General features: G+C 48.7%; 1 protein-coding gene across 1 annotated transcript; it reads left to right on the top strand.

Moving 5' to 3' along the window:
* The first annotated feature begins 2,407 nt into the window (after positions 1-2,407).
* Positions 2,408-26,519, top strand: LOC137300721 (paired mesoderm homeobox protein 2-like). Its single transcript, XM_067969990.1, has 4 exons — positions 2,408-2,647; positions 21,035-21,219; positions 22,902-23,080; positions 25,638-26,519. Exons 1-4 carry the CDS (start codon positions 2,425-2,427, stop codon positions 25,768-25,770), a joined length of 720 nt encoding a protein of 239 aa, XP_067826091.1. The 5' UTR covers positions 2,408-2,424; the 3' UTR covers positions 25,771-26,519.
* Positions 26,520-27,188: the final 669 nt, after the last annotated feature.

Raw genomic sequence — 27,188 nt, forward strand, 5'->3', positions numbered from 1 at the left:
CAATTAGATTCCAGCCTGTAACTCACTCCTGGGTATCTGTTATTCTATATATAAACCACCCAAGCCCCTCGATTAGATTCCAGTCTGTAACTCACTCCCGGGTATCTGTTATTCTATATATAAACCCCCCGAACCCCTCAATTAGATTCCAGCCTGTAACTCACTCCTGGGTATCTGTTATTCTATATATAAACCCCCCGAACCCCTCGATTAGATTCCAGTCTGTAACTCACTCCCGGGTATCTGTTATTCTATATATAAACCCCCCGAACCCCTCAATTAGATTCCAGTCTGTAACTCACTCCCGGGTATCTGTTATTCTATATATAAACCACCCAAGCCCCTCGATTAGATTCCAGCCTGTAACTCACTCCCGGGTATCTGTTATTCTATATATAAACCCCCCAAACCCCTCGATTAGATTCCAGCCTGTAACTCACTCTCGGGTATCTGTTATTCTATATATAAACACCCCGAACCCCTCGATTAGATTCCAGCCTGTAACTCACTCCCGGGTATCTGTTATTCTATATATAAACACCCCGAACCCCTCGATTAGATTCCAGCCTGTAACTCACTCCCGGGTATCTGTTATTCTATATATAAACCACCTGAACCCCTTGATTAGATTCCAGCCTGTAACTAAGAAAAATTTATACTTTGGTTTAAAAGTAGCAATGCAGAACTGTCGAATCATCAGATAATCCAAGAATCAGGTAGGTGACAAAATAATAGTCCACCGTAATTCAGGTTAGAGAACTGAGGTGAGAGGAGATGGTCGAATGATGGAGAGGAGGAGAGATGGGGGTTGGATGAGATGTAAACACAGAGCAGGTCACTCAGTGTCTGTAAAAAAAAACTCGATGTTGAGGTCTTTAAAATTATGAAAGGGTTCGATGGGGTAGATGTGGAGAAGATGTTTCCACTTGTGGGGGAGACCAGAACCATGAATATAAAAAGATAGCCACCTAATAAATCCAATCGGGAATTCAGGAGAAACTTCTTTACCCAGAGAGTGGTGAGAATGTGGAACTCACTCCCACAAGGAGTAGTTGAGGTGAATAGTGTAGATACATTCAAGGGGAAACTAGATAAACACATGAGGGAGAAAGGAATAGAGGGAGATGCTGATAGGGTGAGATGAAGTAAGGAGGGAGGAGGCTCGTGTGGAGCATAAACACCAACACAGACCAGTTGGGCCAAATGGCCTGTTTCTGTGCTGTGATATGAATCATAGAATCATAGAAAGTTATGGCACAGAAGGAGGCCATTTGGCCCATTGTGTCCATGCTGGCCGAAAAAGAGTTAGCCAGCTTAATCCCACTTTCCAGCCCTTGGTCCGTGGCCCTGTGGGTTTCGGCACTTCAGGTGCACATCCAGGTACCTTTTAAATGAGTTGAGGGTTTCTGCCTCTCCCACCCTTTCAGGCAGTGAGTTCCAGACCCCCACCACCCTCTGGGTGAAAAAATTTCTCCTCAGCTCCCCTCTAATCCTTCTACCAATTACTTTAAATCTATGTCCCCTGGTCACTGACCCCTCTACTCAGGGAAATAGGTCCTCCCTATCCACTCTATCTAGACCCCCTCATAATTTTATACACCTCAATTAAATCTCCCCTCAGCCCTCTCTGTGATGTGCCCGACGGGAATCTTTCATTAGAACTCACCTGGTGCACTATCCTGGCCTTTCTTTTCACCAGTTGCTGACAGTCTGTGTAATTACAACATTTTATGTATTTTCATATAGAAACTTACTCCCTTCAGTAATTTGATGTCCAGGGAGATGGGGAAATCTCAGCAACTAAACCCAGAGGTTTGAAAGCTGAGATCGGGGCAGGATTCGCTGACGGGCGGGCTGGGATTCTGACACATCACACTGGGTCAGAATGATAAACTCAGCGGCTTCAGAACAGAAAGACTTCTTTAAAACTTTGTGTTTTTTTCAGCTTCGATTTTTTTTATTCATTGTCTTGGAGGCTCTGAGTGGAATTTAAAATCAAGTATTGTTCTTGCTCGAGTGGGGCGGGAGTTTCTGTATATTTAGACCCTTGTTAAACGCAGGCTGATTCGGGGCAGCGTTTAAAGTGGGCGGCTGAGCTGATCGTTCTTTTTCTCCCAAAAAATCCTTTTTTTCATGTGAGTTGTGTAAGAGTCCCGGGAGGAGAGAGAGAGTGAGAGTGAGCTGGGAGGGCAGGAACTGGCAAAACCCTCGAAAGGTTTTCTTCTATATACGTCAGCAAGACGGGTGTGTTTTGCAGCAAGAAAAAAAAGTTTTGGAAACTTTTGAAAAGTTTGAAAAAGTTTGAAAAAGTTTTTCCAAAGTTTTTGTGGGGAGTTGTGAGGGGCGGGGGTGGTCTCTGGTGGGTCCGAGAGTGGGACAGGCTGTGGGATTTTCTGGGAGGGGGGCGGGGGTCTGTCTAAACTGATGGAAAAGGCCGGCTCCCCGCGATCGGCCGGGTTCGACACGCCAGAAGCTGCTCAGAGCAGGAAGAGTTTTTCGGTCAGTCATCTGCTGGACCTGGGAGAGGCGGCTGGCATGAACGGAGTGACGGAGCCGGCCGGAGTGGCGAGGGAGGCCGGCAGGAGGCTGAGGGATCAGCCCGGGATCAGCAGCGGCGGAGGCGGAGGGGAAAGGGCTCGGCAGGATGGTGAGTGATGGAAAGAGGGAGCTCGGCTCGGTCTGAGGCTATTCCTGGAACCCGGGCTAAACCCAGGTTTACTTTGATAAAAACCTAATTTACTAGAAATCAGACAGTGTGAAACCAACTCCAAAATATTCAAACTCACTCATTTAGTTCGCTCAATAATAATTATAATGAAATAATTGATGTATATTAAACAATTGTTGAATTATGACAGAAATACAATAATTACTACATTGATTAAATATGACAGGGATCCAACTAAAATATCATCAATATAATTGAAATTATATAAATTTATTAAAGTAATTCCTGTATATTTATACATAAACATGGAATCAATATGTTTTAGATTCATAAATGTAAAAGTGAATTTACAGCCAGTTATCTGCTTGAGATCTGGTGAAGTGATTTTCTAGAATTTAGAATCTAGAATAGGTTTGTTTTCTAGAATTAGAATCACTCCGGACAGGTTTGCGATTTCTATTTAAGTTGTGTGATTTCTGAACACCCGATTATTTTATTGTTGGGAGAGGTTTAGGATAAATGAGGATAAATCTGTCCCACCCCCCCCACTGCTGTCCTGTCCTCCGCACCCCCCCCTCCGCCCCCCCCCCTCCGCCCCCCTCCGCACCCCCCCCCTCCGCGCCCCCCCTCCGCCCCGCCCCCCCTCCGCCCCGCCCCCCCTCCGCCGCGCCCCCCCTCCGCGCCCCCCCCCTCCGCGCCCCCCCCCTCCGCGCCCCCCCCCCTCCGCGCCCCCCCCCCCCTCCGCGCCCCCCCCCCTCCGCGCCCCCCCCCCCTCCGCGCCCCCCCCCCTCCGCGCCCCCCCTCCGCCCCCCCCCCCCTCCGCCCCCCCCTCCGCCCCCCCCCTCCGCCCCCCCCCCCCCCCGCCCCCCGTCCCGTCCCGCCGCGCCCCGTCCTCCTCCCCTCCGTGTACCTCTCCCACTTTCCTGTCCTTCTCTAACCAAGAGGCTGGGGGGAATAAGCGAACATCGGGATAAACAAATTCCTTGGTCGGGGCAATCCGGATAAAAACAGAGGGATTTGGGAAAAATAAACACAGAGGATCGGGATAACAACAGTTGGAATTGGGATTAAACGCACCAAAAATCAGGGAAAACAACAGGTTCACGAAAATCACCACAAATCGGGATAATTAGATGGAATTGGGATAAAGATACCAGGAATAGGGGATTCCTCAGCCTGTCTCTGTGGGGATTTACTTCATGCTGTTAATCGACTTCCATCCCTCATAATTTCAATTTTAAGGAGGATGCTCTGAAGATTAACTTGTCAGACTTGGGATAAACAGTCCTTGTTCATGGAGAACCTCTCCGATATACTTGGGGCAGGTTTGTGGTCTATTAAAGTTTTAATAAATGGTAGGATTGTTTCTGAAAGTTTAGAATAATTTCTTTTAAAGGTTTTAAAATTTACTAAAGACATTGAAACAATCCTAAAACTTTTTTAAAAACTAACTTTCTTAAAAACCTTTCTTAAACAAAATCAGATTGCTGTTTTTAACCCTTTATATAAATTGATTACAAGAATTCTACCCAGTAAAATGAAGAACTTTCATTTCTATAGTGCCTTTCACGATCTCAAGACATCCCAAACACTTTACAGCCAATGAAGTACTATTGTAATGTAGAAAACACAGCAGCCAATTTGTGCACAGAAAGCTCCCACAAACACACAAATGTGATAAATGACCAAATAATCAGTTTTAATGATGTTGATTGAGGGATAAATATTGGCCAGGACATACGTCCACCTGAGAGGGCAGACTGGGCCTCGGTTTAATGTCTCATCCGAAAGACGGCCCCTCCGATAGTGCAGTGCTCCCTCTGTGCTGCACTAGGAGTGTCAGCCTGGATTATGGGCTCAAGTCTCTGAAGTGGGGCTTAAACCCATGACCTCCTGACTCCGAGGCGAGACAGTGCTACTCACTGAGCCCTGGCTGACACATAGGGCATGGCTTCAGGCTACTCTGGAGAAGGGCCTGGAAACAGACTGCTAGCAGGGGCTTGGGGCTTGTACAGTCAATCCCTCATCCATCCTCTATAGGAGGGTCTCCTTCACAGACATTTTTTTTAACTACTTTTTATTGATCCTGTTCTGAACAGAGGAGATTACCAGTGAAAACTCTGCTGCCCCGTTTCCTAACTCGCACCGGGTCCCGTTCACCCATCACCCCTGGGCTCGCTGACTTACATTGGTTCCCTGTCCAGCAACACCTCGATTTTAAAATTCTCATCCTTGTATTCAAATCCCTCCATGGCCTCGCCCCCCTCCCTATCTCTGTAACCCTCTCTAACCCTATAACCCTCCGAGATCCCTGCACTCCTCCAATTGTGGTTTCTTGCGCATCCCCAATTTTAATCGCTCCACCATTGGTGGCCGTGCCTTCAGCTCTGGAATTCTCTCCGCCTCTCTCTCCTCCTTTAAGATGCTGCTTAATATCTACCTCTTTGACCAAGCTTTTGGTCACCTGTCCTAATATCTCCTGATGTGGCTCGGTGTTAATTTTTGTCTGATTAATACTCCTGTGAAGCGCCTTGGGACGTTTTACTACGTTATAGGTGCTATATAAATGCAAGTTGTTGTTCTGGAGGTGTTTAAAATTATGAAGGGGTGGGACAGAGTTGTGAGAAACAGATTGTTTCCAGTGATTGATGGGTCTAGAACGAGGGGTCATGGATTTAAGATTAAATGTAAGAGATTTAGGACAGGGAGCAGGAGAAACCTTTTTATGCAGAGGTTTGAGAGGCTGTAGAATTCACTGCCAGAGTTAGTGATTGAAGCAGAGAGATTTCAACATTTAATAGGTCAGGTAGGTGATTGAAGGGAAAGGGGTGATAAAGGAAAATGGGAGCAGGGCGGGTACATGGGATTAGGACACTGCTCTCGTGGAGGATGAACACCAGCACGGACTGGATGGACTCGGACGTGTTGTACATTCTCTGTGATTCTGCGTAATGAGTCGCCACTTTTTAATAGACCGCAGCAATTCTGTTAGAGAGTAAATACTAACAGTAACGCCGAGGGAGGAGCCTTCATGATGTTCTGCTGATGTGTACAGAGGTTATCTAGCGTAGAATCATAGAATTGAAGAATGATATAGCACTGAAGGAGGCCATTTGGCCGATCAGAAATAAAAGAGTGGGCAAATTAACCTCTTGTTGTTCCAGATCGGGTGGTTTCATTTGCATTGAATAAGTTCATTGTTTCAGTTCAAAAATATTTTCAGCCTGGAAGGAGGGAGGATTCATTTCAAAAACCAGCAATGTAGAAAAGTTTTAAATTCTGAACCGTGCAAACTATCCAGATTACATCCCTGTGTTACAAATACCAAAAACCCCACAAGACCCCCTGTTAGAAGAAATTGTTTCTTTTTTATTATTTACTCTTGGGATGTGGGTGTTGCAGAAATGGTAATAAAAGCTCATGGACAGGTACAAAAAATAATTTAAAAGGCTAATGGAATGTTGGCCTTTATCCCAAGGGGGCTGGAATACAAAAGGGTGGAAGTTATATTACAGTTTATATAAAGCTCTGGTCAGAGCCCCATCTGGAGACTGTGTTCAGTTCTGGGCACCGCCCCTCAGGAAGGATATATTGGCCTTGGAGGGGGGGCAGCACAGATTCACCAGAATGATACCGGGGCTAAAAGGGTTAAATTACGAGGACAGGTTGCACAGACTGGGCTTGTATTCCCTCGAGTGTAGAATATTAAGGGGTGATCTAATCGAGGTGTTTAAGATGATTAAAGGATTTGGTAGGGGAGATAGAGAGAAACTATTTCCTCTGGTGGGGGGAGTCCAGAACAAGGGGGCAGAACCTTAAAATTAGAGCCAGGCCGTTCAGGGGTGATGTCAGGAAGCACTTCTTCACACAAAGGGGAGTGGGAATCTGGAACTCTCTTCCCCCAAAAAGCTGCTGAGGCTGGAGGTCAATTGAAAATATCAAAACTGAGCGATAGATTTTTGTTGGGTAAGGGTATTAAGGGTTACAGAACCAGGGCAGGTAAATGGAGTTAAGATACAGATCAGTCATGATCTAATTGAACGGCGGAACAGGCTCGAGGGGCTGAATGGCCTCCTCCTGTTCCTATGTTCCTAAGGCATTTATTGCCCATCCCTAGTTGCCCTGAGAAGGTGATAGTGGGACAACTGAGTGTCTTGCTAGGCCATTTCAGAGGGCAGTTACGAGTCAACCACGTTGGTGTAGGACTGGAGTCACATATAGGCCCAGACCGGGTAAGGACGGCAGGTTTCCTTCCCTAAAGGACATCAGTGAACCAGTTGGGTTTTTACGACAATCCAACAGCTTCACGGTCACTTTTACTGATCCCAGCTTTTTATTTCCAGATTATAAAAGACTGAATTCAGATTCTCAAACTGCTCACGGTGAGAGTTGACTTCACGTTCTCCTGGATTATTAGTCTAGGCCTCTGGATTACTAGTTCAGTGATATAACCACTGCACTGCCATGGCCCTGGATTACTGACAGCTAATCCGATTGGTCTCCACCACTCACATTTTCCACTATCAGACTGAAAGAAGCCAAAAAGCATCAGTGAAATTTCTAAAGTTAGAGTGAAGCTCCAATCAGAAATATCCATTCATTTTAATGTAATGGGAATAAAGGACTTTTTGTAAAACTAACATGATGGGATGTTGTCCCTAATAGTTTGATTTAATCCACCTGTGTTAGTTTAATCCCACTCCAGGGATTTGAGCACAAATCCAGGCTGACACTCCCAGTGCAGTACTGAGGGAGTGCTGCACTGTCAGAGATGCCGTCTTTCTCATGAAACATTAAACCGAGGCCCCGTCTGCCCTCTCAGGTGGACGTAAAAGATCCCACGGCCACTATTTCAAAGAAGAGCAGGGGAGTTCTCCCCGGTATCCTGGGCCAATATTTATTTCTCAACCAACATCATTAAAACACATTATCTGGTCATTATCACATTGCAGTTTGTGGGATCTTGCTGTGCGCAAATTGGCTGCTGCGTTTCCCGACATTACAACAGTGACTACACCTCAGAAAGTACTTAATTGACATCAACATCCTGGGGGTCCCCATTGACCAGAAACTTAACTGGACCAGCCACAAAAATACTGTGGCTACAAGAGCAGGTCAGAGGCTGGGTATTCTGCAGCGAGTGACTCACCTCCTGACTCCCCAAAGCCTTTCCACCATCTACAAGGCACAAGTCAGGAGTGTGATGGAATACTCTCCACTTGCCTGGATGAGTGCAGCTCCAACAACACTCAAGAAGCTCGACACCATCCAGGACAAACCAGCCCGCTTGATTGGTACCCCATCCACCACCCTAAACATTCACTCCCTTCACCACCGGCGCACCGTGGCTGCAGTGTGTACCATCCACAGGATGCACTGCAGCAACTCGCCAAGGCTTCTTCGACAGCACCTCCAAAACCCGCGACCTCTACCACCTAGAAGGACAAGGACAGCAGGTACATGGGAACAACACCACCTGCACGTTCCCCTCCAAGTCACACACCATCCTGACTTGGAAATATATTGCCGTTCCTTCATCGTCGCTGGGTCAAAATCCTGGAACTCCCTTCCTAACAGCACTGTGGGAGAACCTTCACCACACGGACTGCAGCGGTTCAAGAAGGCGGCTCACCACCACCTTCTCAAGGGCAATTAGGGATGGGCAATAAATGTCGGCCTCACCAGCGACGCCCACATCCCGTGAACGAATTTAAAAAAAGCACTTTGGGATATCCTGAGGTCGTGAAAGGCTTTATAGAAATGCAAATCTTAAATAATTTTTAACATGTAATGACAGTATTATTCTTTAATGATTAGTGATGATTAGCTGATGCCAAGGTTGGGTTTTTACAAGGCCATGGATTCCAAACTGGGGGGAGGTTAATGTTAAAAAAACAGAGAGCGAGAAGGCTGTGTTATAACGAAAATCAGACCCTGCCACAATTTGAGTGAAGTTCCTTTAAGCGAGCGCAAAATGAAGACGGGCCTGGAGTTTTCTGAAACGGTGCAACCGGTAAGTTACGCTGAAATTTCCTGAGAGTCTCGTTGGCATACGCTGCAACTTAAAACTCTGCCCCGTATCCTAACTCGCACCAAATCCCGTTCACCCATCACCCCCTGTGCTCGCTGACCCACATTGGCTCCCGGTCCGGGAACGCCTCAATTTTAAAATTCTCATCCTTGTTTTCAAATCCCTTCCAGGGCCCTCGCCCCTCCCTATCTCTGTAACCTCCTCCAGCCCTTCAACCCTCCGAGATCCCTGCGCTCCTCCAATTCAGGCCTCTTGTGCATCCCTGATTTCCATCGCTCCACCATTGGCGGCCGTGCCTTCAGCTGCCTGGGCCCTAAGCTCTGGAATTCCCTCCCTAAACCTCTCCGCCTCTCTCTCCTCCTTTTAAGACACTCCTTAAAACCTACCTCTTTGACCAAGCTTTTGGTCACCTGTCCTAATATCTCCTTATTTGGCTCAGTGTCAATTTTTGTCTGATTTACGCTCCTGTGAAGCGCCTTGGGACGTTTTACTACATTAAAGGCGCTGTATAAATGCAAGTTGTTGTTGTTTATAATCTAGGCCAATGTTGTCCAATACATTAGCCACTGTCCACATGTGGCTATTTGGTATTCCAGATGTGACTAATTGCATTCCTGATTAGTTAACAAAAAATGAATAACAGACACCATTGCTGGGACATGTGATCTCAATACTTATATCGGCTCCGTGTGCACACGTGAACTTTAACCTTTTGTGCGTTTGTCGGTAAAATGGAGAGACAAAGAGCAGAGTGTGGGAGTGATTTTTGATCGTTGAGTGTTTTACTTCCTTGGTTACTGAACGGTGGGAGATGTTTGTTAAGTGAATATCCACGTGTGACGTGCGTTTACCCTGTATTGTGCGTAAGGTGTTATTGACTAAAATCAGTGCATGTGGCTAAATCAGAGTCACCATCACCACACCTGTGACATAAAAGGAGGAGTAGGCCATTCAGACCTTTGAGCCTGTGAGAGTCAGCACCTTCAGGAGAGGAGGGGACCTGTACCCCAGTGAGAGTCAGCACCTTCAGGAGAGGAGGAGGTGGAATTGCATAAAATGTTTTGACCTCAAACAAAAATCTGCAAATATTTTTTTATTCGTTCATGGGATGTGGGCGTCGCTGGCGAGGCCGGCATTTATTGCCCATCCTTAATTGCCCTTGAGAAGGTGGTGGTGAGCCGCCTTCTTGAACTGCTGCAGTCCATGTGGTGAAGGTTCTCCCACAGTGCTGTTAGGAAGGGAGTTCCAGGATTTTGACCCAGTGACGATGAAGGAACGGCGATATATTTCCATGTCGAGATGGTGTGTGACTTGGAGGGGAACGTGCAGGTGGTGTTGTTCTCACATGCCTGCTGCCCTTGTCCTTCTAGGTGGTAGAGGTCGCGGGTTTGGGAGGTGCTGTCGAAGAAGCCTTGGCGAGTTGCTGCAGTGCACCCTGTAGATGGTACACACTGCAGCCACAGTGCACCGGTGTTAAAGTGAATGAATGTTTATGGTGGTGGATGGGGTGCCAATCAAGCAGGCTGCTTTGTCCTGGATGGTGTCGAGCTTCTTGAGTGTTGTTGGAGTTGCACTCATCCAAGCAAGTGGAGAGTATTCCATCACACTCCTGACTTGTGCCTTGTAGATGGTGGAAAGGCTTTGGGGAGTCAGGAGGTGAGTCATTCACTGCAGAATACCCAGCCTCTGACCTGCTTTTGTAGCCACAGTATTTATGTGGCTGGTCCAGTTGAGTTTCTGGTCAGTGGTGACCCCCAGGATGTTGATTGTGGGGGATTCGGCGATGGTAATGCTGTTGAATGTCAAGGGGAGGAGGTTAGACTCTCTCTTGATGGAGATGGTAATTGCCTGGTACTTGTCTGGTGTGAATGTTACTTGCCACTTATCAGCCCAAGCCTGGATGTTGTCCAGGTCTTGCTGCATGCAGGCTCGGACTGCTTCATTATCTGAGGGGTTGCGAATGGAACTGAACACTGTGCAATCATCAGCGAACATCCTCATTTCTGACCTTATGATGGAGGGAAGGTCATTGACGAAGCAGCTGAAGATGGTTGGGCCTGGGACACTGCCCTGAGGAACTCCTGCAGCAATGTCCTGGGGCTGAGATGATTGGCCTCCAACAACCACTACCATTTTCCTTTGTGCTAGGTATGACTCCAGCTACTGGAGAGTTTTACCCCGATTCCCATTGACTTCAATTTTACTAGGGCTCCTTGGTGCCACACTCTGTCAAATGCTGCCTTGATGTCAAGGGCAGTCACTCTCACCTCGCATCTGGAATTCAGCTCTTCTGTCCATGTTTGGACCAAGGCTGTAATGAGGTCTGGAGCCAAGTGATCCTGGCGGAACCCAAATTGAGCATCGGGGAGCAGGTTATTGGTGAGTAAATGCCGCATGATAGCACTGTTGATGACACCTTCCATCACTTTGCTGATGATTGAGAGTAGACTGATGGGGCGGTAATTGGCCAGATTGTATTTGTCCTGCTTTTTGTGGACAGGACATACCTGGGCAATTTTCCATATTGTCGGGTAGATGCCAGTGTTGTAGCTGTTTGGCTAGAGGCACAGCTAGTTCTGGAGCACAAGTCTTCAGCACTACAGCTGGGATGTTGTCGGGGCCCATAGCCTTTGCTGTATCCAGTGCACTCAGCCGTTTCTTGATATCACGTGGAGTGAATCGAATTGGCTGAAGACTGGCTTCCGTGATGGTGGGGATATCGGGAGGAGGCTGAGATGGATCATCCACTCGGCACTTCTGGCTGAAGATGGTTGCAAACGCTTCAGCCTTGTCTTTTGCACTCACGTGCTGGACTCTGCCGTCATTGAGAATGGGGATGTTTACAGAGCCTCCTCCTCCCGTTAGTTGTTTAATTGTCCACTGCCATTCACTGCTGGATATGGCAGGACTGCAGAGCTTTGATCTGATCCGTTGGTTGTGGAATTGCTTAGCTCTGTCTATAGCATGTTGCTTCCGCTGTTTAGGGTTCAAGAGTTAAGTTACGAGGAGAGATTACACAAATTGGGGTTGTATTCTCTAGAGTTTCGCAGGTTAAGGGGTGATCTGATCGAAGTTTATAAGATAATAAGGGGAACAGATAGGGTGGATAGAGAGAAACTATTTCCGCTGGTTGGGGATTTTAGGAGTAGGGGGCACAGTCTAAAAATTAGAGCCAGACCTTTCAGGAGCGAGATTAGAAAACATTTCTACACACAAAGGGTGGTAGAAGTTTGGAACTCTCTTCCGCAAACGGCAATTGATACTAGCTCAATTGCTAAATTTAAATGTGAGATAGATAGCTTTTTGGCAACCAAAGGTATTAAGGGATATGGGCCAAAGGCAGGTATATGGAGTTAGATCACAGATCAGCCATGATCTTCTCAAATGGCGGAGCAGGCACGAGGGGCTGAATGGCCTACTCCTGTTCCTATGTTGGCATGCATGTAGTCCTGTGTTGTAGCTTCACCGGGTTGGCACCTCATTTTTAGGTATGCCTGGTGCTGCTCCTGGCCTGCTCTTCTACACTCCTCATTGAACCAGGGTTGATCCCCTGGCTTGTTGGTAATGGTAGAGTGAGGAATATGCCGGGCCATGAGGTTACAGATTGTGCTGGAATACAATTCTGCTGCTGCTGATGGCCCACAGCGCCTCATGGATGCCCAGTTTTGAGCTGCTAGATCTGTTCTGAATCTATCCCATTTGGCACGGTGGTCGTGCCACACAACACGTTGGATGTGAGGATGGGACTTGGTCTCCATGAGGACTGTGCGGTGGTCACTCCTACCAATACTGTCATGGACAGATGCATCTGCAACAGGTAGATTGGTGAGGACGAGGTCAAGTAGGTTTCTCCCTCGTGTTGGTTCGCTCACCACCTGACGCAGGCCCAGTCCAGCAGCTATGCCCTTCAGCACTCGGCCAGCTCGGTCAGTAGTGGTGCTACCGAGCCACTCTTGGTGATGGACATTGAAGTCCCCCACCCAGAGTACATTCTGTGCCCTTGCTACCCTCAGTGCTTCCTCCAAGTGGTGCTCAACATGGAGGAGGACTGATTCATCAGCTGAGGGAGGGCGGTAGGTGGTAATCAGCAGGAGGTTTCCTTGCCCATGTTTGACCTGATGCCATGAGATTTCATGGGGTCCAGAGTCAATGTTGAGGACTCCCAGGGCCACTCCCTCCTGACTGTATATCACTGTACCGCCACCTCTGGTGGGTCTGTCCTGCCGGTGGGACAGGACATACCCAGGGATGGTGATGGAAGAGTCTGGGACATTGGCTGAAAGGTATGATTCTGTGAGTATGGCTATGTCAGGCTGTTGCTTGACTAGTCTGTGGGACAGCTCTCCCAATTTTGGCTCAAGTGCCCAGATGGTAGTGAGGAGGACCTTGCAGGGTCGACTGGGCTTGGATTGCCCTTTGTTGTGTCCGATGCCAGCTGGTCCGTCTGGTTTTATTCTTATTGTGACTTTCTGTAGCGAGATTGTACAACTGAGTGGCTTGCGAGGCCATTTCAGAGGACGATTAAGAATCGACCACATTGCTGTGGGTCTGGAGTCACATATAGGCCAGACCGGGTAAGGACGGCAGGTTTCTTTCCCTAAAGGGGATGAGTGAACCAGATGGGTCTTTACGACAATCCGGTAGTTTCATGACCACCATTACTGATAATAGTCTTTTTTTTGGTCCAGATTTTATTTAATTAATTGAATTTAATTCCCCAGCTACCGTGACAGGATTTGAACTCATGACTCTGGATTATTGTTAGTCCAGGCCTCTGGATTACTAGCCCAGTAACATAACCAATATGCTACCGGGCCCATATGGACCTTGTTGGGTACAAAGTGTTTTTGCAGCTTGCGTTGTTAACTCGAGACTCGTAAATGATTGATTGCGTTTTAATAAAAGACAGTGTGCAGAAGAACAAATGGATTCCTGGCCAACCTTCCAGTGGAGATGGTGGACGTCTTTGTCAGTGCGAACTGGTTAGGAGGAGGCTGAGAATCTTTTGAGAGGAGGTGTGTAGCAGTCAGTGGGCTGTGGGTTAGACAGACGCCAGGAATGAGACTCCACACCATATGTGTGAGAGGCCCACATGCCCCCGCTGACTCCCTTCACACGCAGTCTGTCATAGCACATGTTCACCCTGCTTCTGGGTCTGTGCCACTCTCAGCTGGGCTGCGTGGGAGAAGGGTGAATTTAATTTAATTTTTAACCCTGTTGCTCCTCAGCAGACTGTGTGTGTGTAGTAAGCACTCCCTCCCCAATTTTTATCCCTCAACCAACATCACTAAAAAAACAGATTATCTGCTCATTATCACATTGCTGTTTGTGGGATCTTGCTGTGCGCAAATTGGCTGCCGCGTTTCCTACATTACAACAGTGACTGCACTTCAAAAAAAAAGTACTTAATTGGCCGTAAAGCACTTTGGGACGTCCTGAGGCTGTGAAAGGCGCTGTAGATAATGCGAGACTTTCCTTTAGGATGAGAAAGGACGGAGGGTGAGACACAGTTTGGTGTCGTTGACAGTCGTTGTGGGGATTTTCCAGATTCCGACCATGTTGTGATGTGCGGAGGGGCAGGTGTCTCTTCCCCCAAAGAAGGGAAACGTCACCCCTCATTGGGCACGCCTGCCTTGGGACATTTTGAACGGGCTGGGTTGCAGCAAAGAAAGAAGGAAGGTCTTGTGTTTTTACAGCGCCTTTCACCACTCGGGACGTCCCAAAGCGTCTCACAGCCAATGAAGTACTTTTGAAGTGTAGTCACTGTTGAAATGTGGGAAACGTGCCCAGCCAATTAGTGCACAGCAAGATCCCACAAACAGCAATAAGATAAATGACCTGATCATCTGTTTTTTTACTGATGTTGGTCGAGGGATAAATATTGGCCCCAGGACACTGGGGAGAACTCCCCCTGCTCTTCTTCAAAATAGTGGCCGCGGGATCTTCCACATCCACCTGAGAGGACAGACGGGGCCTCGGTTTAACGTCTCATCCGAAAGACTGCACCTCCGACAGTGCAGCACTCCCTCAGTACTGGCACTGGGAGTGTCAGGCACTCGGTTGCTTTGACGGGAGAAGGCACAAGGCATCTGGAGACTTGGGGAGGAAATAAACTCTTCCGTTCGTTCTGTTTGCTTGTATTAAACATCAGGAATGGCTTGAGAAAGAAAAACGTTCACAGAAAATGCTGGAAGTAAACAGCAGGAGTCCGTCAGCATCTGACCCGGTGAACAGTTGGGGACCCGATGGCTTAGCGGGTGCATGTGCTTCCCAGTGTGATGCCAAACCATTCACTCCCAGAAGGGCCCAGGTCACATCCTTCCTCTTGCTGTCCATCAGCCCTGTGCTCGCTGACCTCCCAGTCCGGCAACGCCTCGATTTTAAAAAGTCTCATTCTCATGTTCAAATCCCTCCGTGGTCTCGTCCCCTCCCTACCTCTGTAACCCTCCTCCAGCCCCTCACCCCTCCGAGATCTCTGCCCTCCTCCAATCCTGGCCTCTTGCACATCCCCCGACTCCCTTCGCTCCACCATTGGCGGCCGTGCCTTCAGCTGCCTGGGCCCTAAGCTCTGGAATTCCCTCCCTAAACCTCTCCGCCTCTTCCCCCTCTCTCTCCTTTTAGATGCTCCTTAAAACCCACCTCTTTGACCAAACTCTTGGTCACCTGTCCTAATATCAAATTTTTGTCTGATTTGCGCTCCTGCGAAGCACCTCGGGATGTTAAAGGCACTGGTTGCTTTTTCTAGTCTCACAGTCAGCTAACTAGCTCCAAGCATTAGCTGTAAAGAACACTGGCTGTAACTAACTGCTCCATCCCCGTGCGGTACTGACACATTCAGACCAGGAAGTACCCAGTGTCAGTCTCCGACCCGTGCGGAGTTAGTTGGGGCAGAGGTAGGGGCTACAATGGGCCTCTGTGCCCCTGGATTAGGGAGGCGAAAATCAGCCAGGGTTCCCACTCCAGATCGCTGCCCAGTGGATGTTGGGTGAGGTCGGGGCCTGCTGTGCTGCCCTCTGCAGTTCAATAGCCGATCACTCAATGTTCAGGCCCACACATGAAGAATGAACACTTGGATGAGGAAACTGGAGGGAGGGAGGGAGGGAGGGAGGGAGGGGAAAGATTACCCAAAGCAGCCACCTGCACCTTGTAAGGGCTGGGCCAGAGCAGCACCGCGCGAGGCCTAGGATTAGGCCTCATTCCACTCCCATCAACCGGGGTGGGTGCAGCACATGGTGAGCAGAGCAGTCAGGGGATAATTTTTAACAGAAATAAAAAGTCTCACCGTCCGAAATAATATCCACAACGCATTTAACGATGAGCAGCTCACGTGCACTAATAAACACCTTGATCCTCAAGGGTCTCGTAAACCGATGGATTCCTGAATTTATTGCTTGATTCTTGCCGCGGATTGTCACCTAGACTCAAACACTGACCGGCCGCCAGGGACACTGACTCTATGTCTAGGGTTGGCCAACCCTGCAGGATCGGCCTCGAGTCTCCAGGAATTAAAGATTAAATCCCCAGGACATTGCTGCAAGAAAAAAAATCATAGGGGATTAAAAAAAATGGTATGTTTTGTTTTTCCATTTTCTTTGAAAACTTTGGTTCATTAGTTATAAAAGTAATGGAGATGGGAGGAGAAAAGGCTGTTTGAGCGGGCGGGGCGATTAGAGGCTGGCGGTCACGTGATGAAACCTCCAGGAATATGTCCAACCAGAGTTGGCAACTCCGAGCTGTGACGCGAATTTTAAAAAGTGCGACAGGACCACCGATTTCAAGAGACTCTCCGTTTTGTTTTGATGAAGTGGGTCGCAGCGTTGGGGCCTGTAAGCTGGGCCTCTCCCTGCCTGCTGGAGTTTTATTCCTTTTGTGACTAAGGTGGCAGCTTATGGACAGCTCGGCCCTACTTGTGTTTACAGGTGGGGCTGTTCAGAGAGGGACAGATAGAGAGAAAAAAAAGGCAAAACAGAGACTGAGACGGAGAGAGAAAGACAAAAAAAGAACACGAGAGACAGGCTGGAATCAGCTGGAAGTCATCAACAGGGACCTTGACGGAAGCACAGGAATTGGTGAACTATAGAAGACTGAGGTCCATCTAATCCTCCTTCTACCCGCCTGGTATCGCGTGATACAATAAAGGAATTTTTGACCAATCGATCTCTATCAATGAGTCTCCAACAGACCCAGACGTGAGGAGAGGAAAACCCCCAGTGGGGGAGAGATTTGGGAACCAGAGGTCCAAAATCACCTGTTCCTCCCGAGCCTGTCACACTCCCACAGGGCGTGTGGTAAATTACTCATACACTGTACCCCAAAATTATTTTCGGAAATAAATTATCTAATTTGCATTTGAATGAATCGATTCTAACTGCTTCCACCTTCTCCCTCGGGAGCCTTGTCCCATAGATTGACCACTCACTCGCTGAAATATTGTTTCCGCAGATTAGTTTTGAGTTTACCCCACTTCGAGCGCTGGCTGCGTCCTCGGGTTCTACTGTTCTGGACAAGGTGAAACAGCTGGTCATGGTCGACATTATCCAGTCGCTTTAGAATCCTAAACGCAGCAATCAGATCACCTCAGAACCCTCTCTTTTTAACAGCCACTTGCATTTATATAGCGCTTTTAATGCAGTGAAATGTCCCAAGGTGCTTCACAGGAGCGATTATCAAACAAAATTTGACAACATAAGGAGATATTCGGACAGGTGACCAAAAGCTTGGTCAAAGAGGTAGGTTTTAAGGAGCGACTTAGAGGAGGAGAGAGAGGCGGAGAGGTTTTTCCAGTGAGATCATGTCCAATTTACCTGATCACTCCTCATAATCCAATATCTCCATCCCGTCACCCATTCCAGCTGTTCTCTTCTGTATCCTCCCAACAACTGCACTATTGTTTAAGGATAAATGTTAGTCGCCATCGTGATAACACCTGGTGATGGAAGGGAAATAAACCTGCTGCAGCTCTTCCAAACCAAAGAGGTTGAACTGAGCTGGTCGAGGGCATCGTCAGCCGTGGTTCAGTGGCCAGCACTCTCGCCTCTGAGTTAGAAGGTTGTGGGTTTGAGCCCTACTCCAGCGGACCTGAGCACAAAATCCAGGCCGATATTCCCAGTGCAGTATTGAGGGAGCGCTGCACTGTCAGAGGTGCCGTCTTTTGTGTGAGACGTCAAACTGAGACCCCCATCTGCCTCCTCCGGTGGATGTAAAAGATCCGGCAACTGCTATTTCGAAGAAGAGCAGGGGGGAGTTCTCCCCTGTGTCCTGGGGCCAATATTTATCCCTCAACCAACATCACTAAAAAAACAGATTATCTGGTCGTTATCATATTGCTGCTTGTGGGAGCTGTGGCGTTTGAAGCCCCTTTAACAAAAGATATTTGAAGGAAAGGGTTAACTGAGCCCCTTTTAAACAAAGGCATTTGAAAACCTGCCAACACAGTAATGTGGCAAACTGTGTTCTCACCAATCGTGTTTCTCCCTCACTGACGCTGATGGCATTGGAGAAGTCTGAGTTTCAGGATCGAAGACATTGTACTGAGGATCAATATCTAGATTATTAAATACATTAGTTGGATGGATAATATTGAGCTTATGGTGTTGTCAAGCTTTCAAAACACATAGGCTGTTAGAAACACAAGCTTTTCAACACAGCAGGGGGTAATGTAAGAAAAGGCAACAAGGACATACTTCAAAGGGTTTGTTTACTAGAATGATACCCGGACTTCAAGGGTTAAGTTACGAGGAGAGATTACACAAATTGGGGTTGTATTCTCTAGAGTTTCGAAGGTTAAGGGGTGATCTGATCGAAGTTTATAAGATATTAAGGGGAACAGATAGGGTGGATAGAGAGAAACTATTTCCGCTGGTTGGGGATTCTAGGAGTAGGGGGCACAGTCTAAAAATTAGAGCCAGACCTTTCAGGAGTGAGATTAGAAAACATTTCTACACACAAAGGGTGGTAGAAGTTTGGAACTCTCTTCCGCAAACGGCAATTGATACTAGCTCAATTGCTAAATTTAAATGTGAGATAGATAGCTTTTTGGCAACCAAAGGTATTAAGGGATATGAACCAAAGGCAGGTATATGGAGTTAGATCACAGATCAGCCATGATCTTATCAAATGGCGGAGCAGGCACGAGGGGCTGAATGGCCTACTCCTGTTCCTATTTTCCTATGATCGGGAAAGCAATGATAGGTGAGAAAAAAACATTGGGCCTCTCATTCCTATCTGGTAATCTGTTCAAAAGAACTGGGATTTGTAAAACATCAAATAGTTTTGCACCCAGCATATGGTCAAATGGTATAAGGAATGGATTTGAGGCCAGTGAAGCATCAAAATTGGAGATGCAAGGACCATTAAGAATGTATGGGCGTAGAAATGTAAGGAGCTATCTCTACATGAAAGGCCATAAACAGAGGGTAAAGGGGCCTTTAATAATCCATCGTTCGAGCACATGGTCTTTTCTACATCAAAGGGTCTCCAGTCACATGATCAAAGCCTATAATGTTAATGATTGAGGTGTGTTAATGATTGAGGCATAGCAACAGGGAGCGATTGGACAAAAAGAATGACCCGCCCCAATCCTACATCCTATCGGTAAAAAAAACAAAATATAAAGAAGACTTTGGGAGAAGAAGAGTCTCGTCAGTCTCAAGGAACGCACACTGCAGTCGAACATCACGCAAGAAGAGCAGGACCTCAGGGACTGAAGAGCTGATCAACCTTCAGGCCCCATGAGCAAATTCTTTGGTTTAAAGGTTGTAAATGTATTAACGATTGGCCTGATGTGTGTATGAATTGTTAAGTCATTACATGATAACGTTGCGAATTATTAAGTGTATAGCGGGATTTTCCAGAGGAAAGTCATGTGCCTGGTTTGATTTTGCTTCATGAATGCTCATATGAATGATGACATCATTAAACAATTACTGTTGACTAACGAAACTACCATGAGTGAGGGTGACTTTCTTTGCTTGACTATTCATCCGGTGTCCAAGAACCACACAAAGTAAGGAATTCCCTGCAGATTTTGCTGTGCGCAAATTGGCTGCCACGTTCCCTACATTACAACAGTGACTACATTTAAAAAAAAAGTACTTCATGGGCTGTAAAGCGCTTTGGGATGTCCTGAGGTTGTGAAAGGCGCTATATAAATGCAAGTTCTTTTTTTCCGAGCAATCAGGCCAAAGTAAAATCTGCAGTTGTGGTTTGAGTCAGCAGAACGAGTGTTAATCCAGGCCCCGGCTGAAGTCAGCTCCTGATTGAAAGTGTCTCCTGGCTAATGAGAACAAGGCGGCCAAAGATATTTTAATTGAAAAGCAAGGCTGAAAGTGCGGTTAGTTAAATGTTTGGCCGATCCCTCGATGCTTAATTGAAAACACTTTGGCTCGTGAAACACTTCACGAAAAATAAAATCTGACAAGCAACGAATGAGAGAGAGAGAGAGAGTTCGCATCTTATTTACACCAGCCTCAATTTACTTCAGTTCAGGCTCACTCCAGGAGTCCGGAGTTTAAAAAAATGATCGTTAAACCTTCTGCTTTTTTTTAATGATATCACGACCAGTGCCCTCCCTCCCCTCTGAGGATTGGCAGGTGAGCCCGTGAGCTGCATATTTACAACAACAGCTTGCATTTATACAGAGCCTTTAATGTAGTAAAACGTCCCCAAAAGTGCTTCACAGGAGCGTAAATCAGACAAAAATTGATACCAAGCCACATAAGGAGATATTAGGACAGGTGACCAAAAGCTCGGTCAAAGAGGTAGGTTTTAAGGAGCGTCTTAAAGGAGGAGAGAGAGAGGCCGAGAGGTTTAGGGAGGGAATTCCTCTGGGGTACGGGTCCCACAGACACTGACTCTCACTGGGGTACGGGTCCCACAGACACTGACTCTCACTGGGGTACGGGTCCCACAGACACTGACTCTCACTGGGGTACGGGTTCCACAGACACTGACTCTCACTGGGGTACGGGTCCCACAGACACTGACTCTCACTGGGGTACGGGTCCCACAGACACTGACTCTCACTGGGGTACGGGTCCCACAGACACTGACTCTCACTGGGGTACGGGTCCCACAGACACTGACTCTCACTGGGGTACGGGTCCCACAGACACTGACTCTCACTGGGGTACGGGTCCCACAGACACTGACTCTCACTGGGGTACGGGTCCCACAGACACTGACTCTCACTGGGGTACGGGTCCCACAGACACTGACTCTCACTGGGGTACGGGTTCCACAGACACTGACTCTCACTGAGGTACAGGTTCTACAATGCGGTTTTTAAATCTGTTCAGGTGATGCTGATTAACTCCCTTCTCTCCCCCCTTCTGCAGTTGTGAGACGGAGTCTCAATGCGAACCTCCAGAAACAGAGGAAGAAACAGAGGAGAAATCGGACCACGTTTAACAGCTCACAGCTGCAGGCTCTGGAGAGGGTCTTCGAGAGGACGCACTACCCAGACGCATTCGTCAGAGAAGAGCTGGCCAGGAGGGTCAATCTGAGTGAGGCAAGAGTGCAGGTCAGAACAAAACACAGGCGGCAACATCGTTAAATAATGAGTTTGATGGAACAGTGTAGAGGGAGCTTTACTCTGTATCTAACCCTGTACCTGCCCTGGGAGTGTTTGATGGGACAGTGTCGAGCGAGAGTTATTTGGCACCATGGCTGTCCAAGGCATGATGGTCATTTTTATAGAAAACTGCCCCGCTCTTGGCAGGAGGTGGTTAATCTGGTCAATAGAAACCGAGTTTGTCCTGATTGTTGCCCTGTCACTATGCTACTGAACCACTCCAAGTCTGCATTGCCTCAGCTTCCATCTCTGGGTTAGCTGATTTCAGCTGTGACCGCTTTAGGGGGGTACAGTTGGCCCTCAGCACCCAGTGTTAAAAGAGGGGAACAACATCAGCCGGGGTCACTGCTTCCGATCAATGTCCACTGACTCCTGCTGGAGAATGTGTGCGTGTGGACCGTGCCTCCCCCACGGTCGACCATCCCAACAAAACTCACTGTCTGGGCTCACACGGGGACTGATCACATGTACCAGCTGCTGCTCTGTGCCTGTGGAACCAAAGCCCAGTGAGAGTGAGAAGAGCAGAGGAGCAAATCCTTCAAAAAAATGATCAGAGTATACCGAGACAGGGAACTCGTACGTGGAATTACATCGAATCTACAGCATAGAAACAGGTCGTTCAGCCTAACCGGTCGATGGCGGTGTTTATACTCCACACAAACCTCCTCCACCCTCTGAGTACCTCCTTCCACCCTGCACCCCCATCCCTCTATTCCCTTCTTCATCATGTACACATCAAGCCTCCCCTTAAATGCACCAATGCTCAACCACTCCAAGTGGCAGCAAGTTCCACTCTCTGCTTAAAGAAATTCCTCCTAAATTCCTTACTTGATCTGTGAACTCGCAGCTTCCCTTGGGTAGTTTGCCAGAACTTCAAACTCAATCTGATTCCTAACACCACCACCCTTAACTTCAATTCCTTGATCAAAGGCCAGCTGGGCAGCGAGAGGCTGGAACTCGGTCAGCCCGATCCATGGGAAATCTAACGAGGCCGTGGGTCGATTTGAGGAGTGTTTGCAGTGGGACTGGGAGGATTGGTGTTGGGTGACACAAGGCAACTGCATCTTGGGTTCATCCAAAACTCTGCTGCCCGTATCCTAACTCGCACCGAGTCCCGTTCACCCATCACCCCCTGTGCTCGCTGACCTACATTGGCTCCCGGTCCGGGAACGCCTCGATTTTAAAATTCTCATCCTTGTGTTTAAATCCCTCCATGGCCTCGCCCCTCCCTATCTCTGTAACCTCCTCCAGCCCTACAACCCTCCGAGATCTCTGCGCTCCTCCAATTCTGGCCTCTTGCGTATCCCCGATTTCCATCGCTCCACCATTGGCGGCCGTGCCTTCAGCTGCCTCGGCCCTAAGCTCTGGAATTCCCTCCCGAGACCTCTCCACCTCTCTCTCCTCCTTTAATACGCTCGTTAAAACCTTCCCCTTTGACTGAGCTTTTGGTCACCTGTCCTAATATCTCCTTATGTGGCTCGGTGTCAAACTCTGTCTGATTTACGCTCCTCTGAAGCTCCTTGGGACAATTTACTACATAAAGGCGCTATATAAATGCAGGTTGTGGTTGTTATTATCTCTCCCCCCTCTTTCTCTCTCTCTCCCTCCCTCCCTCCCTATTTCTCTCGTAGGTCTGGTTTCAGAATCGAAGGGCCAAATTTCGCAGGAACGAACGAACCATCTTAGCCAGCAGGACAGTCTCGCTGCTGAAATCCTACAGTACTGAAACAGCCATCGAGCAGCCTGTAGCCCCCAGACACACCCCACTGAGTGCTGAATATCTCTCGTGGTCAGCACCCTCATCCTACAGGTAAGATCAGTCGCACCCATAGAGGGGAATCCTTCAGGGAGAAGGAGAATGGAAGTCAAAATAACAAAACCCCACACACTGCATTAACTTTCTCTCTAAAACGATATTAATAAGAGCTGAGTCTGCCCTCTCAGGCGGATGTGAAAGATCCCACAGCCACTATTTGAAGAAGGGCAGGGGGGAGTTCTCCCCGCTGTCCTGGGACCAATATTTATCCCTCAACCAACATCACTTAAAAAAACATTATCTGTACATTATCACGTTGCTGTTTGTGGGATCTTGCTGTGCGCAAATTGGCTGCCGTGTTTTCCACATTACGATAGTGACTACACTTCAAAAAGTACTTTATTGGCTGGAAAGTGCTTTGGGACGACCTGAGATTGTGGAAGTCTTTCTCTCTGATCTTGTGCTGCACAGAGAGTTACTCCCACCACTTGGTCCCTGGAAAAATGACCCCATTTATGAGAGAAGAGGTCAACGCCTCATCGAGGGCCTTTCGCTGCACATGGAATGCTCGAGGTGATTAGCAGGGAGCATTTAAAGGGAAGCTAGATAAACACAGGAGGGAGAAAGGAATAGAAGGAGATGCTGATAGGGTGAGATGAAGTAGGGAGGGAGGAGGCTCGTGTGGAGCATAAACACCGGGATAGACCAGTTGGGCCGAATGGCCTGTTTCTGTGCTGTAAATTCTATGTAACATTAGTTTCAGAAACACTAGAGCAGTGTAGAGGGAGCTTTACTCTGTATCTAACCCTGTGCCTGCCCTGGGAGTGTTTGATGGGACAGTGTAGAGGGAGCTTTACTCTGTATCTAACCCTGTACCTGCCCTGGGAGTGTTTGATGGGACAGTGTAGAGGGAGCTTTACTCTGTATCTAACCCTGTACCTGCCCTGGGAGTGTTTGATGGGACAGTGTAGAGGGAGCTTTACTCTGTATCTAACCCGTGCTGTACCTGCCCTGGGAGTGTTTGATGGGACAGTGTAGAGGGAGCTTTACTCTGTATCTAACCCTGTACCTGCCCTGGGAGTGTTTGATGGGACAGTGTAGAGGGAGCTTTACTCTGTATCTAACCCTGTACCTGCCCTGGGAGTGTTTGATGGGACAGTGTAGAGGGAGCTTTACTCTGTATCTAACCCGTGCTGTACCTGCCCTGGGAGTGTTTGATGGGACAGTGTAGAGGGAGCTTTACTCTGTATCTAACCCTGTACCTGCCCTGGGAGTGTTTGATGGGACAGTGTAGAGGGAGCTTTACTCTGTATCTAACCCTGTGCCTGCCCTGGGAGTGTTTGATGGGACAGTGTAGAGGGAGCTTTACTCTGTATCTAACCCTGTACCTGCCCTGGGAGTGTTTGATGGGACAGTGTAGAGGGAGCTTTACTCTGTATCTAACCCTGTACCTGCCCTGGGAGTGTTTGATGGGACAGTGTAGAGGGAGCTTTACTCTGTATCTAACCCTGTACCTGCCCTGGGAGTGTTTGATGGGACAGTGTAGAGGGAGCTTTACTCTGTATCTAACCCTGTACCTGCCCTGGGAGTGTTTGATGGGACAGTGTAGAGGGAGCTTTACTCTGTATCTAACCCTGTACCTGCCCTGGGAGTGTTTGATGGGACAGTGTAGAGGGAGCTTTACTCTGTATCTAACCCGTGCTGTACCTGCCCTGGGAGTGTTTGATGGGACAGTGTAGAGGGAGCTTTACTCTGTATCTAACCCTGTACCTGCCCTGGGAGTGTTTGATGGGACAGTGTAGAGGGAGCTTTACTCTGTATCTAACCCGTGCTGTACCTGCCCTGGGAGTGTTTGATGGGACAGTGTAGAGGGAGCTTTACTCTGTATCTAACCCTGTACCTGCCCTGGGAGTGTTTGATGGGACAGTGTAGAGGGAGCTTTACTCTGTATCTAACCCTGTACCTGCCCTGGGAGTGTTTGATGGGACAGTGTAGAGGGAGCTTTACTCTGTATCTAACCCTGTACCTGCCCCGGGAGTGTTTGATGGGACAGTGTAGTGGGAGCTTTACTCTGTATCTAACCCTGTACCTGCCCTGGGAGTGTTTGATGGGACAGTGTAGAGGGAGCTTTACTCTGTATCTAACCCTGTACCTGCCCTGGGAGTGTTTGATGGGACAGTGTAGTGGGAGCTTTACTCTGTATCTAACCCTGTACCTGCCCTGGGAGTGTTTGATGGGACAGTGTGGAGGGAGCTTTACTCTGTATCTAACCCTGTACCTGCCCTGGGAGTGTTTGATGGGACAGTGTAGAGGGAGCTTTACTCTGTATCTAACCCTGTACCTGCCCTGGGAGTGTTTGATGGGACAGTGTAGAGGGAGCTTTACTCTGTATCTAACCCTGTACCTGCCCCGGGAGTGTTTGATGGGACAGTGTAGAGGGAGCTTTACTCTGTAACTAACCCTGTACCTGCCCTGGGAGTGATTGATGGGACAGTGTGGAGGGAGCTTTACTCTGGGTGGGGGGAGGTGTTGTGAGGCATTTACCCCAAAGCATTAAAAAGAAGTTGCAGATATTTGTGCACAGATTCTTTTCTCGTTTGTTTTTCGACAGCCCGGTGCCTTACAGCTCGACCGGATCGAGCCCGAGTGGCGCAGGAGTGACAATGGCGGACAGTATCGCCAGTCTGAGACTGAAGGCCAAGGAATTCAGCCTCCAGCGGAGTCACCCGCCCCCTATCAACTGACCCGGTGCTGACCCAGGACAAGGTGCACGGGACACACACTGACCCAGGACAAGGTGTACGGGACACACACTGACCCAGGACAAGGTGCACGGGACACACTGACCCAGGACAAGGTGCACGGGACACACTGACCCAGGACAAGGTGTACGGGATACACACTGACCCAGGACAAGGTGCACGGGACACACTGACCCAGGACAAGGTGCACGGGACACACACTGACCCAGGACAAGGTGCACGGGACACACTGACCCAGGACAAGGTGTACGGGATACACACTGACCCAGGACAAGGTGCACGGGACACACTGACCCAGGACAAGGTGCACGGGACACACTGACCCAGGACAAGGTGCACGGGACACACTGACCCAGGACAAGGTGCACGGGACACACTGACCCAGGACAAGGTGCATGGGACACACACTGACCCAGGACAAGGTGTACGGGACACACACTGACCCAGGACAAGGTGCACGGGACACACACTGACCCAGGACAAGGTGCACGGGACACACTGACCCAGGACAAGGTGCACGGGACACACTGACCCAGGACAAGGTGCATGGGACACACACTGACCCAGGACAAGGTGTACGGGACACACACTGACCCAGGACAAGGTGCACGGGACACACACTGACCCAGGACAAGGTGCACGGGACACACTGACCCAGGACAAGGTGCACGGGACACACTGACCCAGGACAAGGTGCACGGGACACACTGACCCAGGACAAGGTGCACGGGACACACTGACCCAGGACAAGGTGCACGGGACACACACTGACCCAGGACAAGGTGCACGGGACACACTGACCCAGGACAAGGTGCACGGGACACACTGACCCAGGACAAGGTGCACGGGACACACACTGACCCAGGACAAGGTGTACGGGACACACTCTGACCCAGGACAAGGTGCATGGGACACACACTGACCCAGGACAAGGTGCACGGGACACACTGACCCAGGACAAGGTGTACGGGACACACACTGACCCAGAACAAGGTGCATGGGACACTCTCTGACCCAGGACAAGGTGTACGGGACACACTCTGACCCAGGACAAGGTGTACGGGACACTCTCTGACCCAGGACAAGGTATACGGGACACACACTGACCCAGGACAAGGTGTACGGGACACAAACTGACCCAGGACAAGGTGTACGGGACACACACTGACCCAGAACAAGGTGCACGGGACACTCTCTGACCCAGGACAAGGTGTACGGGACACTCTCTGACCCAGGACAAGGTGTACGGGACACACACTGACCCAGGACAAGGTGTACGGGACACACTCTGACCCAGGACAAGGTGTACGGGACACTCTCTGACCCAGGACAAGGTGTACGGGACACACACTGACCCAGGACAAGGTGCACGGGACACACTGACCCAGGACAAGGTGCAC

The sequence above is a fragment of the Heptranchias perlo genome, chromosome 31, assembly GCF_035084215.1.
Source record: "Heptranchias perlo isolate sHepPer1 chromosome 31, sHepPer1.hap1, whole genome shotgun sequence".
NCBI lineage: Eukaryota > Metazoa > Chordata > Chondrichthyes > Hexanchiformes > Hexanchidae > Heptranchias > Heptranchias perlo.

Coding starts and splice junctions, on each gene's coding strand:
- LOC137300721 (XM_067969990.1), top strand. CDS start 2,425: ATGGAAAAGGCCGGCTCCCCGCGATCGGCCGGGTTCGACACGCCAGAA. Junction 2,648..21,034: donor GGAAAGGGCTCGGCAGGATG/GTGAGTGATGGA, acceptor CCCCTTCTGCAG/TTGTGAGACGGAGTCTCAAT. Junction 23,081..25,637: donor TCAGCACCCTCATCCTACAG/GTAAGATCAGTC, acceptor GTTTTTCGACAG/CCCGGTGCCTTACAGCTCGA.